Source organism: Lampris incognitus, chromosome 21 (genome assembly GCF_029633865.1).
Source record: "Lampris incognitus isolate fLamInc1 chromosome 21, fLamInc1.hap2, whole genome shotgun sequence".
Classification (NCBI taxonomy): domain Eukaryota; kingdom Metazoa; phylum Chordata; class Actinopteri; order Lampriformes; family Lampridae; genus Lampris; species Lampris incognitus.
The window spans coordinates 6,433,068-6,453,281 of record NC_079231.1 but is presented as its reverse complement, the minus strand read 5'-3'; the positions used below and the strand labels follow the sequence as shown (position 1 = coordinate 6,453,281).

The window sequence follows — 20,214 nt, the reverse complement described above, 5'->3', positions numbered from 1 at the left end:
CACCGCTGAAGCTACGGGCCTAACACGTGAAGGTATTTCCAGACTATGTTATCCATGTGTTCATCATCTTTTTCATCACCACTGGCAACAAAAAAAAGTAGTCATGTAAGAAGGTTTTTACTGGTTTCAAACAAGCATCTTTATGGACCACAGCCATTAATCTTTGTTCGCTACATTCAAGCTGCTGTTAAAGGACAGTACCACTTTTATTAACTTGGACCTCTTTAAAAATGACCATAGCATCATTAACGATGGTATTGTGGGAGTGCAGGAATGAAGAGACGGAGAGATCGAGTCGAGTCAATTCCGTTTACTCGCCACACAAAACACCAATACAGCACAATCTCTCGTGGCAACCAGCTAACCGCTAGGCTGCTGCAAACATGGCTCCACCCCGGAAACTCTAAGCAGTGCCTACGTCAGCACTCTGAACGTCTGCCTTAAAGGAGCAGCGGCCCCTGGTGAAGCTACCCTCATTTATGTATCGCCGCAGTACAGTCTTATTGTTTATTGCCAAACAACTACAATGTTTCTCTCACTTTTCTTCCTTTCTTAATATAAAACTTGTAAAAGTCTAGACGGACATAGTGACTATTGCTGCATAGGTTAAGAAATGTTCCTCAGTTCTCTGGAGCTCCTGCTCCAAAGGTCAAAGGGTAATTACGCTGGTTAATGGCTGGTTATTACAAACTCTTTCTCTGATTGGCTATAAGAAATTGAAATGACTGGCGGGTACTTTTTTGCCAGTAAACAAAAGTACAGAAAAGATTCAGGTCTTTACGGAGACACCCCCCCCCCCCCCGTGTCAGCTGAGGAAGAAAAAAAAGACCCAGGTGTAAATCTCTACTCTTGGCTTAGAAAGCTGTGTGCTCTCGTATTCATAATCCGTGCCCTCCAATTTACGACTCCACGCCCACAGATTTATAAACTGTGCCCTCGGATTTGCAAACCACATGCAAGTTCATAGACTCGAACTTCCTCAGATCAATAACTCATAAACGACGCCTCTTTCCTACCGTGGGTAGACAACGAGCTACAACCTAATTTTCACCAAAACGACACGTCCTCTGAGCTGGACAAGTAACGATGGTCTCTATGTACAGCTGGCTCTGAGCCGAGTACACAGGGACCATCTAAAAAGTGCAACACCGAAAAGAGATACGACAGTAATATTCCATAAATTCACCCTTCTTTTGTATAGGAATTAAATTATTGAATATTTTTCCCAATAAAAATCCCCCCCCCCAAATTTTTTACCCCCCCCCCTTTCCTCCCCAATTGTATCCGGTCAATTACCCCACTCTTCCAAGCCGTCCTGGTCGCTACGCCACCCCCTCTGCCGATCCAGGGAGGGCTGCAGACTACCTACCACATGCCTCCTCTGATACATGTGGAATCGCCAGCTGCTTCTTTTCACCTGACAGTGAGGAGTTTCACCAGGGGGACGTAGCACGTGGGAGGATCACGCTATTCCCCCCCAGTTCCACCTCCCCCCCGAACAGGCGCCCCGACCGACCAGAGGACGCGCTAGTGCAGCGACCAGGACACATACCCACATCCGGCTTCCCACCTGCAGATACGGCCAATTGTGTCTGTAGGTAACATGGGGATTCGATCCGGCGATCCCCGTGTTGGTAGACAACGGAATAGACGCTACGCCACCCGGACACCCAAAATTCCCCAAAATGAACTTACCCTTTACACATGGGTCTTTTTTTTTCTCAGCTGACTCCTGGTGGGCTTGTTGGATCTCTATGTCATGTTGCACCCACAAGAGAAGATCTAACGGCTTCCTTTTTGAGTATGTGCTTTCACATTTTGCTTTGCTGCATCTACTAATTCTTTTTTTCTCTTCTTAAAACTTTCACATTTGCAAGTCTTTGAAACACACATACAAATAATATCTGCATTAACTTCGCTTCATATACAACAGCGCAGGGCTGACTCTGTATCTCAGACAAACAGCGAAATGTGTATATTGTGAGTACAGTGAACAGCATTATGGAGGTGTTTGTATTTTACATGTAACATTAGTCCTGAAAGTCACGGCTCTCTCTCCTGTCACTGTCCAGTCCTTGACGACACAGCGGTGAAAACGAATCTACTCCTGGTGTCGAATCCCACCTCACATCACCCGGGACGCTGGCTGGGGTCTGCAGACCGGAGTATGGGCAGCTGCATGAGACAGAACCGGGTCGCTACATGGAGAACACACAGGGGCTGGTCCACACACTCACCGGATGGAGAAGAGTATGTGAGTCTGTCTGCGTATGCAAAATAAGTGTAAATAAAACATAAAGGGAGTAATGAGTGTGTGGTTAAGGATTAAAACAACTGTATATGTGTCCACGTGTGTGTGTGTGTGTGTGTATGTCGCTGTGTCGGCGTGTTCCTCTTCACAGTGTGGTGAATTGACCCAGAGCTTGTCTCAGCTTCTCAGCGATCTGACCAATGAGAAAGAAGGAAACTTTATCAAGCTGTTTTTCTCAGGACCTCTTACTGACTTTTTAAAGTGATGACATCTGTGTTCCTCTTAGTGAATCCAAATCATTCCAATTCTCAGAACTAGAAAACAAATGGCACTTTGGATCCGAATCACAATCTAACATCTTCAAATGTACTGATAGTGGGAAATATATAGATGACACTCTGCATAGACATTATGCCCCCCCCTTTTTTTCTCCCCAATTATATCCAGCCAATCACCCCCTCTGCCGATCCGGGGAGGGCTGCAGACTGCCACATGCCTCCTCCGATACATGTGAAGTCGCCAGCCGTTTCTTGTCACCTGACAGTGAGGCGTTTCACCAGGGGGACCTAGCGCGTGGGAGGATAACGCTATTCCCCCCAGTTTCCCCCTCCACCCCCCGAACAGGCGCCCCGACTGACCAGAGGAGGCGCTAGTGCAGCTATGCAAATATTTGTGTGTCCTGATACGAGATGGTTTTCTCAGTATTTTGCGTTTCAAACTTTTCATCTTTGAGAACAGATGTAAACAGATGTCATGTGCCCAAACGTTTTTCTAAAATTGCAACTTTGAAGCTCACCGGAAGTCCAAACAGATAAAGAAGTGGGTAATTGTGGCATCATGGGAAATAAGTTTGTCAAAAGAGAAGCAGAGGATGTTGTTGGTTTTTCTTTGAGTTGAATTAAAGATGGATAAGGAAGACCATATAGCAGCATTAGACTGACTACACACTTTAGAGTTGAGTAGGTTTTAAACCTTCCTCACCAGCTCATAGAATTTGATCTGCTCCTCCAGGTACAGCTGCATCACCCTGTTGTAGTCATAGATGCGGTTGCTATGGAAATGATTCATCTCCGCTGTGGGCAGACAGAACAGATGGAGAGAGTCAAGTTACACAGGTAATGTGTGTGTAGACAATGGGACATGGTGCTACTGGTGTGTGTGTGTGTGTGTGTGTTACCCTGCAGACTGTAAGACATGGTACTGATCCGTTTGGTCATGGTGGTTTTCTCCTGAGAGCTGATTTTTCCTGCTGTGACCAACTTATCTCCCTCTTTCACCTTTTCTATAGCAGCCTAGACTCACACACAAACACACAATACACGCAGCTGAATTTAGAATTAGTTTGAAAGTTTGTGTCCATCTGGAGGATGAGGAGAAGCAGTCTGTCCTGCAGAAGAGTGTCTGTGGCTAGGTCTGTATTATCCTCTTCTGTGAGAAGAGCCAGGCTAAACTCTGGTCAACACAACTAATTTAGTCGTGTCTCTCATAACACAACTTATTTAGTGGTGTCTCTCATAACGTAAACGTTCTTGTTTCACATCTTTTGTGTTGTTCTACGTTGGGTCCATGTGGGGGGGAGTCTCTGCTGTGTCCCACAATCTTCACTGTGACCTGTTCTGTCTTTTTTACACCCTCTGTCTTGTTTTTCCAAACATATTAACACTTATTCACAAAATATTATTTATTAGTGATGAAGAAAAGAGCAAGAACGAGAGTTTTCCCAACAACAACACAAAACAGAATATATCTCCATAAAGATACTGGATGGTATTTTTTTTGGGGGGGGGGGGTCCCCTCTTTTTCCCCCCAATTGTACTTGGCCAATTACCCCACTCTTCTGAGCCGTCCTGATCTCTGCTCCACCCCCTCTGCCGATCCGGGGAGGGCTGCAGACTACCACATGCCTCCTCTGATACATGTGGAGTCGCCAGCCGGCAGCTGCTTCTTTTCACCTGACAATGAGGAGTTTCACCAGGGGGACGTAGCGTGTGGGAGGATCACACTATTCCCCCCAGTTCCCCCTCCCCCCTGAACAGGCGCCCCGACCTACCAGAGGCGGCGCTAGTGCAGCGACCAGGACACATACCCATATCCAGCATCCCACCCGCAGACACGGCCAATTGTGTCTGTAGGGACGCCCGACCAAGCCAAAGGTAACACGGGTATTTGAACTGGCGATCCCCGTGTTGGTGGGCAACAGAATAGACTGCCACGCTACCTGGACGCCCCCTAGAAGGAGAATTTTAGACTAGCAATCAAAATGTATGAACAGCAAACTCTGGTTCACACCAAACTGTAACTGTGTTGTACGTTCGTTTGTTGGGTTCTCTGGGTTTTTACTGGTCAAATTTGATTTTGTTTGAACAAGCTCATTTACATTTACTCATTTCCTGCCTTAACGAGCTCAGGTCATTAACGAGCTGAGGTCAATTTGATTTTTTGAAAGGGGGGGGTCAGGCTGAATGGAAACACCAAATTTTGAAAAAAGAGAAAAAAATCCCAAATATCGCAAAAAAGTTCATGTTTGATTGAGGTGGTTTTTACCATTGTGTAGTTGTATAGTTGTGCGTGAATCAGAGGAGTGATGCGCAGTTGTGTGTAGCAGTGTGTTGCTGTGTACCTTGTGGACTGCAATGGTGTCGGGGAAACATCCCAGAATGCCTTTGTACTCATTGTTGGTCTCCAGGAGGTGGTGCAGGTCTTTTTTGGGCTAAAACCGAAAACAATTTCTGCATAAATAACAAGTTGTCATGACAACGCATGAGCACATTTACACCAGTCTACCACTACTGGGCAACAGACCAGGGCTTTAGAGCACATTAGTGGTAAGTGAAGAACAGAGGTGTTCCCGTTGATATTTTAGCTAGTCAGGGGATTTGAACCGGCGACCTGTGTCGTTAACCTTTTGGTTCCTGCGGAGGTAGAGTGGGGGGAAGGGAGAGGGGGATGGATGGGTAGGCAGGAAGTGACCTACTCTGAAGACAGGAAACACACACAGCCAAGGTCAGCCTGTCCCTGCATGGTACATGGGTATGTATTTTTTTGTGCACACTATTTTCATAGAATTGAGCTAATATACTGTAAGTATGTACGTCTGTAAATGTGTGTGTGTTACCTGCTCTGCCACTATCTGTGCTATCTCCTCGTAGATTTTACCAGCAGCTGTGAGGGCGTCTGTTAAAGTCGTCTCCCCTGCAGAGACAAAGAAACACACTGATAGCCTGGAAACCTCTTCTTCAAGGCCTGGAATCCGGTTCCAGGAAGCCATAAAATATTGTCTTACTCCTCTTTCCTCCTCTCTTCCTGACCGTCACCCCCTCACCCCCAGTACCTTGGTATCCGCTGGTGTTGAAAACTGCTGAAAGATTCAGGAAGGCCTTTCCTATTCGCTGGTACTCCTTAGGAAGTGCTGGACACGGACACACACACACACAGTATACATTAAATGAATTGGATCCTGTGTGTGTGTGTGTGTGTGTGTGTGTGTGTGTGTGTGTGTGTGTGTGTGTGTGTGTGTGTGTGTGTGTGTTGGTACTAACGGCCTGTGCAGCGTTTCCAGTGTGTGTGTCCAACGTTCAGCAGGTCTTTGACTCCATCATCCATGGACCTGGTAAACTTGCTGTACTGTTCACACTTGTGTTCTCTACACACACACACACACACACACACACAATTACAGAATCACACACAGACAAATACTGAGCAATACAAAGTCACAAAAAGCAGGATCTATGACTGTCATCAAAACAATAACATGACAGAACAAAACCAGGTATGTACTGTACTGGTCAGTACTATACTGATCAGTATTGTATTGTATGTACTATACTGGTCAGTACTGTATGTACTGTACTGGTCAGGCTGGTGAGTCAGATCACTCCCCCAAATCAATCAAACTAACCTACGGAAAACATTTCTGACAGTAAAAAAAAAAAAAACCTTATCATATTTCTGAAAACTGATATTGGCGGGGTGTCCAGGGTGGCATGGCAGTCTATTCCATTGCCTAGCAACACGGGGATCGCTGGTTCGATTCCCCATGTTGCCTCCAGCTTGGTCGGGCGTCCCTACAGACACAATTGGCCGTGTCTGCGGGTGGGAAGCCGGATGTGGGTATGTGTCCTGGTCACTACACTAGCACCTCCTCTGGTCAGCCGGGGCACCTGTTCAGGGGGGAGGGGGAACTGGGGGGAATAGCGTGATCCTCCCACGCGCTACATCCCCCTGGTGAAACTCCTCACTGTCAGGTGAAAAGAAGCGGCTGGCAACTCCACATGTATCAGAGGAGGCATGTGGTAGTCTGCAGCCCTCCCCGGATCAGCAGAGGGGGTGGAGCAGCGACCGGGACAGCTCGGAGGAGTGGGGTAATTGGGGAGAAAAAATGGGGGGGGGGGATCCTCAGCTCTCTGCTCAAAAGCACTGATATAAAAATGATAAGAAGAAAAAACATTACATTTGTGATCGCGGATATTTTTTCCATCAAAACTTTTAAACAAATGCCACACGGGTCTTTCCAAAAAGCGACTTATCCAGTCCCAGTTCTGGTGTCCCGAGGGGACCTGGAGACGTGAGTCAGCAGAATTACAAACAACATCAATGACAGGAGACAAAACGCCGATTGTTTTCCATGACAACAGCAGACACAAGTCATGTGACTGGTGGTCTCCATCATGGCTCTTCCTCAATACGACTGTCTCCACCATTCACCACTGTCACCGCTGTTGTTGTAATCCTCCCGTGTGTGTGTGTGTGTGTGTGTGTGTGTGTGTGTGTGTGTGTTGACCTACACCTCTGCAGGGTCCAGGTCGGGGCCTTCGGGGTCAATGACAGAGAAGATCATGGGACCGACTGTCTCATCCTTCTCAGCTGTCCTCTTCCCTGCCTTCCACTCCTTCAGTCTCACACACACACACACACACACACACACACACACACACACACACACACACACACAATTCAAGGGTGGAACATCAAACAGGCTAAAATCGAGACATATTGAGACAAAACAGACAGACAGATGCACTGAGCAATGATTTAACAAGACATGGAGACGGACATACTGAGACAGACAGACAGGATAACAGACAGAGACAGACAGACAGTATAACAGACAGAAACAGACCTTCTCGTCTCTGTAAGTGAGGAAGAGCTGGAAGACGTCGCTGTTGGAGACGACAGGATGACGACACATTCTGCTCATCCATGCCTGTAATCTCTCCATCCTCATCCTGATAAACTCCTCCTCAAAACGACCTGCAGAGAGAGAGAGAGAGACACACACACACACACACACACACACACACACACACACACACACACACCTAGTTATCTAAGGGGTTTACCTTCATTCATTTCATGTTGGGAATCCTGGGTTAACGTTATCGCAAAATATTTTTCAACCACTTTTTTTTATTCCAAAATGAAAAAAAAGTGGTTTCCTAAAATTCTAACAAAGTAACACCCCGCACACATGATCGAACTTGCTTTTATCCCATGTGCTAATCCAGCATTTTTATTTCTGTTTTGTTTTGTTTAAGTTGATTTTATTATTATTATATCATTATTTAATGTAATTATTATTTATTTAATTTTATTATTTTATTTAATTTAATTATTATTCATTATTATTTAATTTAGCTATTAGATTTTATTTAATTTTGTTTTATTTTATTGTTTTATTTCTGTACGTCTCCAAAACCCAGATGATGATGAAATTAAAATTCACCTCGGTAAGAAAACAGCTATGGTGGACCTTTATCAAAGTGTTGTTTATAAAGATGAAATGTGATCAGGTTATCATTCCGTTTTTGTCACAGGGTGGCGAAGAACATTTTCCGAAAACCACGGCCGTCATGGCGACCACTGACCTGTGACCTGCTTGTCCGGTAGGCAGGGAATGGGGATGGCCGACCCAAACTTCTCCAGCAGCCGCTCATACAGCCAATCAAAATGCTTGTATCGATGATTGACAGGTCTGCTGGTCGTCTGCAACAAGACAGCGGGTGAAGGTTAGTGTGCGTTTCTGTTTTTGTCTGTCTGTTTAATGCATGTGTAAATGGGTTTGTGTGCTTATTTATGTTTATTAGTGTGTTTTTGTTTGTGTATGTGTTAGTGTGTGAGTGTGTGCGTGTGCGTGTGTGTGTGTGTGTGAGAACTCACAGTTGGGATGACCTGGTACTCGATGTAGCTCTTCAGGCCGTACATCTTGGAGCCTTTCTTTGGGTCGGCGACAGCACAATCCAGGGGGTTCTGGGGGTATAACCAGACCGGGCCCACTTCTCCTGGCTGAGACGAAGACAGGGGAGATCTGAAGTCACCTTAATTAGCTCCTTTACTCCAGATTCCAAGTTTTTCTCACCGAAATGTATCGCCGACAAGTCGGTTTCGCCTTTTCCTTGACCACATATGAGAGGAGAGCCAGCCAGACAGACAGACAGACAGACAGACGGACAGACAGACAGGCAGGGGTTGCAGCAGTAACTCACATATACAGGCAGTCTGTCTTTGCCTCTCGGTGGGAGTTTAGCCAGTAGGAACACCTCTGGGTTCGGGGTCTTGGAAAACGGAAACCTGCAACGCGGACAACACCTGGTTACTGACAAATAGTAGTGAATAGAGGACATTAACCCGACTAAGCCATGCAAAGTACGGAACTCAAAGCAGCCAACGTGTCTTGTGAGTGTGGACCATCTACATTGACCTCCATTGGACTTTGTTTCATCGAGGCCGGACCACCATCATGTTCTCTAAAACACCTACACCACACGCTGACAGCAGAACACACAGCTCAACTCCCCCACTTCTGTTTTTTGTGGTATAAATACCATTGTGGTCCACATCCTGTGGACCTCCCTCATTTGTCAGGACCTGAACCAGCCTCATCACAGCGGGTTCATGAGGGATCTCAGTCGGATGTGTCTTACTTGTTGAGTGAGATCTTCATTGAGGGGGCGTGTGTGTTGCGTCCCGTGGCCCCGCCCTCTTCCTCTCCGGGGGGATCAGCAGCATAGCCCCCCACTGAGGATTGGTCGTCCCACTCTTCATCCCACTCGCCATCATCATCATCATCATCCTCACCACCACCTACTTGAAAGAACCATGAAGTAAGCTCAGGGTCTTAGTGTGTGTGTGTGTGTGTGTGTGTGTGTGTGTGTGTGTTATTTAGGTGGGTTACCTTGTTGAGTCTGTGTGTATCCTTGTGTGTCCCATCCCCCTGCTTTGTCAGTTTTATAAGCTCCACCTACTGACCACGGGTCAACACCGTTGGCAATCTGCACAAGATGTGAGTCACAAGTCACAGGTCAGAAAAGCTCCAGCAGGAAGTTGCGACAATCCAAGCATACTGGTCTGTGTGTGAACAGTTAAACATTCACCCAGTCCACCCATACCCACTTCACCAATTCAGGGTTGCAGTTACTCACACACCACTGACTCCTATGGGCAATTTAGAAACTCCCATTCACTTAGCATGTGGTTTTGGGACCGTGGGAGAAAACTGGAGTGTGTGGAGGAAACCCACACCAGCACAGGCAGAACATACACACTCCCCCACCCCCCCTTTTTTCGCCCCATTGTATCCGGCCAATTACCCCACTCTTCCGAGTCGTCCTGGTCGCTGCTCCACCCCCTCTGCCGATCCGAGGAGGGCTGCAGACTACCACGTGCCTCCTTCCATACACGTGGAGTTGCCAGCCACTTCTTTTCACCTGACAGTGAGGAGTTTCGCCAGGGGGACGTAGCATGTGGGAGGATCACGCTATTCCCCCCAGCCACCCCCCCGAACAGGTGCCCCGATCGACTAGAGGGGGCGCTAGTGCAGCGACCAGGACACATACCCACATCCAGCTTCCCACCCGCAGACACGGCCAATTGTATCTGTAGGGACGCCCGACCAAACCGGAGGTAACACGGGGATTCGAACCGGCGATCCCCGTGTTGGTAGGCAATGGAATAGACCGCCACGCCACCCGGACGCCCTGAACATGCACTTTAACATGAGCCAGCAAATAGAAATGAACACCAACATTTTAGAGTAACACAAGAATGCTGCACATGCATCTGACCCACGTGACTTAGTAGACACCTCTATACATCACACTGAAACCTGTCACAAATGTATGGAAAAATTAACACTAACCTGCTGGTCTGAGATGAGACACACACACACACACACACACACACACACACACACACACACACACACACACACACACACACATTTCTAAGGATCAAGTCAAAACCCAGACTGGAGTGTTTGACATGTTTTAAACCTGTCTTGTCAGTCAGTCAGTCAGTCAGTCAGTCAACATGGCTGGTCAACTGACTAATGTGCTTTTAAGTACTCTAAGTAGTCTTAATGGTCTGACCATCCTCTATTTTTGTGCATGTTTGTTTGTGTGTCTTAATGGCCAAAGCGTCATCAGGCCTGGCCTTGTGCTTCCGTCCAGACATAAAGATGTCCACATCTATTTTCTGTGTGTTTGTATGTGTGTGTGTGTGTGTGTGTGTGTGTCTGTGTCTGTGTCTGTGTTTGTTTTATATAATTTCTATAATTGTTTTTGCTAAAATTATTAGGATTATTATGTACCGGATGTTGCTGCTCGGTGACCAATAATAGATGTCTAGATGCCATTATATTCCTTTTTATGGTTCATATTAAGTCATGTTTCTGGTTAGATAGGTGACAAATAAGGGCGTCCAGGTGGCGTGGTGGTCTATTCCATTGCCTACCAACACGGGGATCGCCAGTTCGAATCCCCGTGTTACCTCCGGTTTGGTCGGGCGTCCCTACAGATACAATTGGCTGTGTCTACGGGTGGGAATCTGGATGTGGGTATGTGTCCTGGTGGCTGCAAACCAGTTTCCACCCTGCATCCTGCATCTCCCTTCATACAGACACTGCAGCGACGCTCCCTGCTTCACTGAAGGCCACAGACGATCCTGTCATTAACAGCATGGCGATGAGCTGAGCGAACATCTTGTCTCCCAAGCTAAAACAGGAAGTCATGTGAAGTGCTGCTGTGAGATCAGCGGCCATCAAGTGTGAGTCTCTAAATCCTGAGAACATGGTTAAATGTTGTCTGGTTCCTGTTTTTAGCGTATCATATTGTGTGTTTATCTCACCGGCATGTCTTCCTGTGTATGTTAACAGTTCTCATGCCGCAACGCCTTCATTTTTAAACAGGAATCGCTGAAGTTCAAATTGGTCCATCAGTCAATCGATCAATCTATCAGTCTACGTCCGCCTATCAGATATCTGTCTCTATTATTCTGACTTTTATTCCTTTATTCTGTCAGTATAAGATCACATAATCAGGCTTTGTTAGATGTCTAAACTGACACCAGTAAATAGCAGCTTCCTGGTATCTTGATTCCCAGCACACTGAGACACACTGTGCTGGGAGACTCTCAGACTCTCATCACATGGATGTTCACCAGCTGATAAGGAATACAATGACATGACATCATCACAAGGCCCAAAAAAATCCTACCAGCCAGTCTGGCTCTCATAGATGTAAATATTTATACACACACCACAGATAAACTGAAGTGATGTCATCAAGTCCAGTGACAGAGGACTTATTTAGATCACTTCTGTTTCTCTCTCTCGCCCTCTCTCTCTCCCCCCTCACTCACTCACTCTCTCTCTCTTCCCCCCTTACTCACTCACTCACTCTCTCTCGCCCCCTCACTCACTCTCTCTCTCTCAAGCCTTTTCTCTCTCTTTCTACCTCATTCCATAGCTCTTCCGTTTTCCCTCTAGAAAGATATTCTAGTAACTAACAGCAAGGGACTGTGGTTGTACTGGGCAGCTCCCAGGCGGGAGTGTGTGTTACTGTGAAGGTGAAGCAGGGTGTGTGTGTGTGTATTACCTGTGAGTGTGTATTGCTGGCAGCTGCTGTGCTGAAAGCGTCAGGGTAAGATGAGGCTGCTCCTGCACTGTTGAGCTACACACACACACACACACACACACACACACACACACACACATTTAATATAAATAAATAGAGCAACATTGTTCTGTTTTTTTTTTCTCAAAATTTTTTTTCTTTTACTGGAAGCAGAATAGACGAATGGACAGACAGACAGACACTTTCTCTTTACCTGTAGATAGTCTTCTGGTACAAGTCCAGTTTGTCCTCTGGAGTTCTGGGCTTCAATCCAACCTCCTCCAACACTCTGAAATAGAGACACACACCTGTCTGTCATCCATGATTTTCTCTCTCTCTCTCTCTCTCTCTCTCTCTCTCTCTCTCTCTCTCTCTCTCTCTCTCTCTCTCTCTCTCTCTCTCTCTCTCTCTCCCTTTCTCTCTCCCTTTCTCTCTCTCTGAGCGGAAGTGCGAGTGAGCGTGCTGAGCAGACGCCTGAGTGCGGTTGTGAGCATTTTTCTATCTTTTTTTGCCATTTTTTTCCGTGCAAATATTGTACATAGTGTGTTTTGTAGGGTTACTGGCTTGGTTTGTGTATATAAGGGGGTTTCAAGGGGTTTTGTGTGTGTGTGTGTGTGTGTGTTTGCGGTCGACCAGCGCTTGCTGGTCGGCGTGCTAAACGCCGACATGGAGTTTACCAAACTCACCAGAGAACATGGCCTTAAATTGTCGCCCGGTTTTCTGTGTTCAGTGGAGGACGGTGCCCTGGCAGTGGGGGAGGTTGTGGGTCACAGCAGCGTTAAATCTGCTGCTAGGGGGCGCTGTGGTGATTTTTGTCAACGCTGTAGCCAAAGCACACCAGGTGGTTGAAGCCAGCTTTGTTGTTAATGACAGCTTCGTGTCGGTGTCGCCGCTCACCACGCCGTCGACGAGAGTCACCGTTTCGAACATCCCGCCGTTCATCTCCGATGGGTTTTTGTCTAGAGAGCTGTCGAGGTATGGAAAAGTAGTCTCGTCCGTCAGGAAACTGTTGTCTGGCTGCAAATCGCCGCTTGTGCGACATGTGGTTTCACGCAGACGACAGGTTCACATGATCCTGAACAAACAAGACCAAGACTTGGATGTGGCTTTTAGGGTGAAGGTTGATGATTTTGCCTATGTCATCTTTGTAAGCTCTGGGACCTTGAAGTGTTTTGGCTGTGGGGGAGAGGGTCATTTGGTTCAGGCCTGTCCTGAGAAACACCCCTCCGATGGCAAAACGCAGAGTGAAGCGAGAGGACACGAACAGAGTGAAACCAGGCAGAACAGCGAAGAGACAACAGAAAAGGGACAGAGTCCAGATCACAGCGACAAAACTGAACCACCTAAACATAGTGAGGAGGCTAAACAGGAATACGTAAATGTTGAAAACGAAGCACAACGTGAACAGGCAATGGCATCGAACACCACAGGTGGAGTTGCAGAAGGTGTAGTGTTGAGCACTGAGGAGGACTTGCTGGAAGACGAAAAAGTCTGCAAGGTTCCTGTGCTGAAGAGAAAGCAGGCAGCTAAAACGAGTGGCTCTCAAGCCAAGAAAGGAGCATTGACAAGGGAGAGAAGCAGGCAGTACGAGGAGCAACTGTCTGGGGATGAGTTGAGTATGGAGGGAGGGGAGGAGGAAGGGGACTGTGGTATAGGCAGCCGGGTACCTGTATTAAAGAAGAAGCAGCCAGAGGTACAAATGTCTGAAGATGAGTTGGAGGAGGATGGTGGTGTAGACAGCCAGACTCGCACTTCCTCCCAGTTGTCAGGGGTGGCACAGCAGGAGCACTACGATGCACGCCAAATTAAGAAATTCTTACAACGAACAAAAAGTTTGAGAAATGTCAAACTTGAGGACTTCTTTGCAGACAAAGAGCTGTTTCTGTACTCTGTTGAATCCCAGATGGGACACAAGGACGGATGCGGCTACACTGATCAGGAGATATACAGGCTACGGAAAATAGTTCTGAAAATTAAACAAGAATTACAACATGAAGAGTCAGAGGCAACATAAGACAAATCTTGTCCCATCCTGGTCAATGTTGTTGATGATGTCTGAGACCAGGCTGGTTGACGAGTGTGTTGCACCGGGCGCTCTTCCTCCTCCTACTGCTGCCGGAGGAGCCACTGATACATGGAGCCAGGCCGGTTGTCTACGACTGGTGCCTTCCAGGATTTCCCAGAAACTGTTTTCCTCCACGACCATCACCCCGCAGCGCATAGTGGCTGCAGCAGGATTGGGACTCAACAACACCGAGGCCGTGGCTCAGCTACTCAACATGAGGTCTCCATGCCGCACAGGAGACTTATTTTATAGCTATGAAGTAAAAACTGTCTGAAGGAGGTGTTTTTTTACAAATACTTGTTTAGACTACTCATTGTTATTTGTTTTTCCCTGACACTGTTTTTTGTATGAGCTGGATTATGAAGAGATGATTGTGTTTGGTTATAAGCTGTTGGACTGTTGGACTGTAGCGTATTTGGAATAAATGTACTTTTTAAAAATCAAAAAATCTCTCTCTCTCTCTCTCTCTCTCTCTCTCTCTCTCACACACACACACTCTCACTTCCCTAACATCCACAGTAACATCTATTGTCAGGGTGCTGTGGCTCTGACCTTTGACCTCCGTACTTCTCGTTACTTAATGTAACAAACATTATGTCGGTCCTGAGACTGATTCTATCATTGGCCTCGGGTTGCATCCTTACTGGTCAGTGTCAGTCTGTAGACCGACATATAGATAAGAAGAAATATGATGTCTACAGAATAACCCCCTGACCTCACATGACTTCCCAAACTCCCCGTTTGTCACTGATTGTGACACTCCAGCCAGATCCAGACTTTTCACATTACACATTTATTACATCTTGTGTTGGGATGGTGTGACTCTGACCTTTGACCTTCTCACCATTAACTATTTGTAATGTCGATGGGTATTCAGCTACAAGTCTCTCTGGATGAGAGAGCCAGAATGTCAAGGGGTTTGTAAAGGCCTATGATGTAATACCGGCTGATGATGTGACACCTGGCTACTAATTCATTAATAATACATGAAGTTTAAGGACATTTCGGAGTTATTACATTATCGGTTTGGTCTGTTACATTAGCGTGACTGATTAATAAGCCAACAATGTAATAACTGGCTAATGTTACATTATCATTAAAATTCTTTTTACATTGTTCAGCGTAATTACATTACAAAAGTTTTATTACACTTGATGTTACTACATTATTGGCAGGTTTTGTATTATCGGCAGATATCAATTTTAAATGCTGGTATTATTATCAGCATTCACAGTGTGTGTGTGTGTGTGTTGTGTGTGTGCGTACCTGATTGGTGACTGTGATGGTTTCTCCCTCTCTGACTGTCAGTTCGTTGTTTCCAGGTTCAGCCGTGAAGTCATACAACACCAGCGCCTGAGGCAACACACAAAACGCAACGCACACACACACACAGCACGCACACAATTCGCATACACAAACATAAAACTTGTAACACAGGAACAAAGTGCATCTGACAACCGATACAGTGTAGACACACCACACGCAACACAAACGCAACCCCCACGCCAAACACACACGGTCAGATTATACAAACACAGTAACCGTATGTGTCCTGTTATATCTGTACTGTGTTTTTGTATGTACTGTGTTAGTTTATTAGAGGTCTTGTTATTTATAGATAGGATTAAAAGTAGAGCCCGACCAATAAATCGGCGTACCGATATTATCGGCCAATAAGAGCTAATTGCAGATAAATCAGTATCGGCGTTTATTACGGCCGAAAAATTACAATTAAAAAAGAAACAGAAGATTCGCGTTGCATAGTTTGCAACTGCACTGTTGGCAGCACACTTGTCTGGAACGCCACAAATCACAACAATCTGCTGATCCAAGTCGAGCAGAGTAGATCGTGGTGAAGTTAGTTTTTTTTTTTTTTTAAGATTATTTTTTGGCATCTTCCACCTTTATTGTATACTGATAGTAGAGAGAGAGAGGAAAGGCAGGGGAGAGAGAGGGGATGACATGCAGCAAGGGGCCTGCCCGGGCTGGATTCGAACCCAGGCCACTGCAGTATGACTCAGCCCTATGCGGTATGCACTCGACCAGGTGAGCCACCGGGGCGCCCCAGTGCGGTTAGTTTTAAGTTGGGTATCCGACAGACATTCCCAGCCAGTGAGGACGCACCAGCCAGTGCATTCTAAATGCCAGTCCCAAACTCCGATAAATGGGGAGGGTTGCATCAGGAAGGGCATCCGGCATAAAATCTTTGCCAAATCAAATATGCAGATCAGATTTCCGTACTGGATTGGTCGAGGCCTCGGTTACCAACACCCGCCACCAGTACTGTAGGAGCCTAAGGAGTGGAGAAGAAGCATACTGTCCTCCGGCTTGGTCGGGTGTCCCTACAGACACAGTTGGCCGTGTCTGCGGGTGGGAAGCCGGATGTAGGTATATGTCCTGGTTGCTGCACTAGCGCCTCTTCTGGTCGGTTGGGGCGCCTGTTCAGGGAGGAGGTGGACTGGGGGGATCCTCTCACGTGCTGCATCCCCCCTGACGAAACTCCTCACAGGTGACATGAAGCGGCTGGTGACTCCACATGTATCGGAGGAGACGTGGTAGTCTGCAGCCCTCCGCGGATCGGCAGAGGGGGTGGAGCAGCGACTGGGATGGCTCAGAAGAGTGGGGTAATTGGCCGGATACAATTGGGGAGGAAAAGGGGGGGGGATAAGGGTGATGTGCAGAACTGTAGTAACTACAGCAGTATGAAGTTGATCAGCCACAGCATGATGATATGGGAAAGAGTAATAGAAGCTAGGTTAAGAGGAGAGGTGATGATCAGCGAGCAGCAGTGTGGTTTCATGCCATGAAAGAGCACCACAGATGTGATGTTTGCTTTGAGAATGTTGATGGAGAAGTATAGAGAAGGTCAGATGGCGTTACATTGTGTCTGTGGATTTAGAGAAAGCATATGACAGGGTGCCGAGAGAGGAGGTGTGGTATTGTATGAGGAAGTCGGTAGTGGCAGAGAAGTATGTAGGAGTGGTGCAGGATATGTATGAGGGCAGTGTGACAGTGGTGAGGTGTGTGGTTGGAATGACAGATGGGTTCAAGGTGGAGGTGGGATTACATCAAGGATCGGCTCTGAGCCCTTTCTTGTTTGCAATGGTGATGGACAGGTTGACGGACAAGATCAGGCAGGAGTCTCTGTGGACTATGATGTTTGCAGAGGACATTGTGATCTGTAGTGAGAGTAGGGTGCAGGTTGAGGAGGGCCTGGAGAGGTGGAGGTATGCACTGGAGAGAAGAGGAATGAAAGTCAGTAGGAGTAAGACGGAATACCTATGCATGAATGAGAGGGAGGACAGTGGAATCATGAGGATACAAAGAGTAGAGGTGACGAAGGAGGATGAGTTTAAATACTTGGGGTTAACTGTTCAAAGTAACGGGGAGTGCAGAAGAGAGGTGAAGAAGAGAGTGCAGGCAGGGTGGAGTGGGTGGAGAAGAGTGTCAGGAGTGATTTGTGACTGAAGGGTAGCAGCAAGAGTTAAAGGGAAGGTTTACAAGATAGTTGTGAGACCAGCTATGTTGTATGGTTTGGAGACAGTGGCACTGATGAAAAGACAGGAGGTGGAGGTGGCAGAGTTGAAGATGCTAAGATTTTCAGTGGGAGTGACGAAGAAGGACAGGATCAGGAACGAGAATATTAGAGGGACAGCTCAGGTTGGCAAGATTGAGATGGTTTGGACATGTGTGGAGGAGAGACGCTGAGTATATTGGGAGAAGGCTGCTGAATATGGAGCTGCCAGGGAAGAGGAGAAGAGGAAGGCCAAAGAGGAGGTTTATGGATGTGGTGAGGGAGGACATGCAGGTGGCTGGTGTGGAAGAGGAAGATGCAGAAGAAGGGAAGAGATGGAAACGGATGATCCGCTGTGGCGACCCCCCAACGGGAGCAGCCAGAAGAACGAAGAAGATCCGACAGACATTCACTGCGGATCCAGCAGCTTCCCCTGTGGTTGGGAGTGGTGTGGGCTCAGCTGTTGACAGACTTTATTGTAGGTTTATTTATGAAACAATGTGGCAGTTCTAGCGAGTAAACAGACAATGGTCCTCTGGTTCTCCCTCGTCACTTCTCAAAATTCTTACAGCAGCTTATAATGCTGTCCACTGCTAAATTCGGTTAGCCACAAAGCATAGGCGTTTCTAGCCCATCTTTGGGGGTGCTGCAGCACCCCTAAATTGAACCCCAGCACCCCTAAAATTGGAAGAGATTTTTTCTTTTTTACTGTATGTCCATGTTTAATAAGCTGAAGAAATGTCAAAACCATATCCGGTATATGGTTTAAACGTAATATTTTAACAACAAAAATACAGCAACCCCCCCCCAACATTTAGCTTGCCTGGCCGGCCAGCACTCTGGGTGCTCAGCACCCCTAAAGCTCTGATCCTAGAATCGCCCCTGCCACAAAGCTAGCTAATGCCATTGTAAACTATTAATAAGACACGTTAGCCCCTAGCTAACGGGTCTGGCCCTTTAGCCGAGCGGTTAGTGACGTCGCCTTGTGGTGCAGTACAACCCGTATCGAATCCCGCACCGGGCAAGAAAATAACCGTTTACACCATGTTTATCAGGGAAAGACCGCTGATGGTAATGAGCGGCTAAACTGTCGCGCTTAAATTATTCAGCCTAAATTAAGCGATGATAAATATTGTAACGTGCATGGGCAAGGGCGGCTCTGACCCTTTAGCCGAGCGGTTAGCGATGTCTCCTGCGGTGCTGGCGATACGGGTTCGCGTCCCGGCCGCGGCACTTCCTGTGATTGCGTCGCCCCACCCCCCCCCCGAATTCGCTACAATATCCTACTCATAACCAAGACACACACACACACACCTTCAGTACGCACACACCCCTGTGCTGCTCTCAGCACTACAGATAAGTGTGTTTTGGTGTGTGTGTGCGGGGGTGACAGATAGGGGCTGGCAAGCCGGGAGAGGAAGGGTCTGTCTATCCGGGGGTCAGTGATCTCTCCGTGTGTCACACACACACAGAGTACATCCTGTCATGTGACTGTTTTTCTGTCTCCACCTGAATCATCTTCCTCTTTCTTTTATTCTTTTGACCACCCCCCCTACCTCCCCCCCCCCACACCTGTGTCTCTCTCTCTGACACGCACCAGCCCGTTGGAACCGCGCGGACGTGCTCCGAGCTTCACACCAACGCGTTAACACGACGTCTTCTGCACTTTCGCGACGCGGCACCAAGTTCACTCCGGGCCAGACAAGAAGGGGAAACGGGTCCTACCTTCTGAGCCATGTCGTTGTGCGTAGACCCGGCGTAGTCCCCCTCGCCGGGCCGCTGCGCGCGAGCGCCGGCTGTGTAAACAAACGCCCGAGCGCGGACGAGCCGCGGTGAAGTCGCGCTCTCCCTCCTGCTGAAGACCCTCCAGACCCTCCAGACCCTGCAGACGCGATCCCGTCGCTAACGCCACTTCGTGTGTTTTTGTTTTTTTTGTTTGTTTTTTTTAGGGAGGATTCGGGGAGTGTCCTCGGTTTTGACGCCGCAGCTTTCCCCCCTCGGCGCTTCGCTGTGGGAAACCTCCCTCCGGTTTGGGGCTGCTTGGACAAATGGGAGGGGAGGAGAACCCGGAAAAGGAGCAGGGAGTCTGCAGGAGTATGGGCGTTTTCTGTTTCACTCCGTTTCAGGCGCACGTCCCCACCATCTCCCCTGCGCTGTTTCTCCCTCCCCGTCCCCGTCCGCTGTCAGGGCCTCCCTCCCTCCCCGTCCCCGCTGTCAGGGCCTCCCTCCCTCCCCGTCCCCGCTGTCAGGGCCTCCCTCCCCGTCCCCGCTGTCAGGGCCTCCCTCCCTCCGGCTGCCATCAGGCACACGAAGGCAGCCGAGAGCAAAGGCACCGAAAATACACGTTGTGTCGCGTGTCTGGGACGTGAATTGATATTATTGATTTATTGAGCGACACAGGAGCGTGCACGAGGACAGGAATAATGAATTGGGGGAGAGAAAGTGAGAGAAGAAGGGATGGCCATACATGGGGAGGAGGACTGGTTCAGAGAAG

General features: G+C 47.7%; 1 protein-coding gene across 2 annotated transcripts; it reads right to left on the bottom strand.

Moving 5' to 3' along the window:
- Positions 1 to 1,278: 1,278 nt before the first annotated feature.
- LOC130131500 (sorting nexin-9-like) lies at positions 1,279 to 19,940 on the bottom strand. 2 transcript variants are annotated; one of them, XM_056301198.1, is made up of 18 exons: positions 19,446 to 19,940; positions 15,473 to 15,559; positions 12,356 to 12,430; positions 12,124 to 12,198; positions 9,426 to 9,522; positions 9,175 to 9,337; positions 8,737 to 8,821; positions 8,411 to 8,536; positions 8,119 to 8,236; positions 7,374 to 7,504; positions 7,039 to 7,142; positions 5,791 to 5,894; positions 5,583 to 5,660; positions 5,367 to 5,443; positions 4,872 to 4,961; positions 3,429 to 3,543; positions 3,233 to 3,324; positions 1,279 to 2,444 (listed from the first exon to the last, which is right to left on the bottom strand). In XM_056301198.1, exons 1-18 carry the CDS (start codon positions 19,455 to 19,457, stop codon positions 2,397 to 2,399), a joined length of 1,677 nt encoding a protein of 558 aa, XP_056157173.1. In that variant the 5' UTR covers positions 19,458 to 19,940; the 3' UTR covers positions 1,279 to 2,396. The 2 variants fall into 2 exon arrangements, with proteins under 2 accessions (XP_056157173.1, XP_056157174.1); XM_056301199.1 differs by having other exon boundaries at positions 9,175 to 9,334.
- Between the last annotated feature and the right edge of the window lie 274 nt (positions 19,941 to 20,214).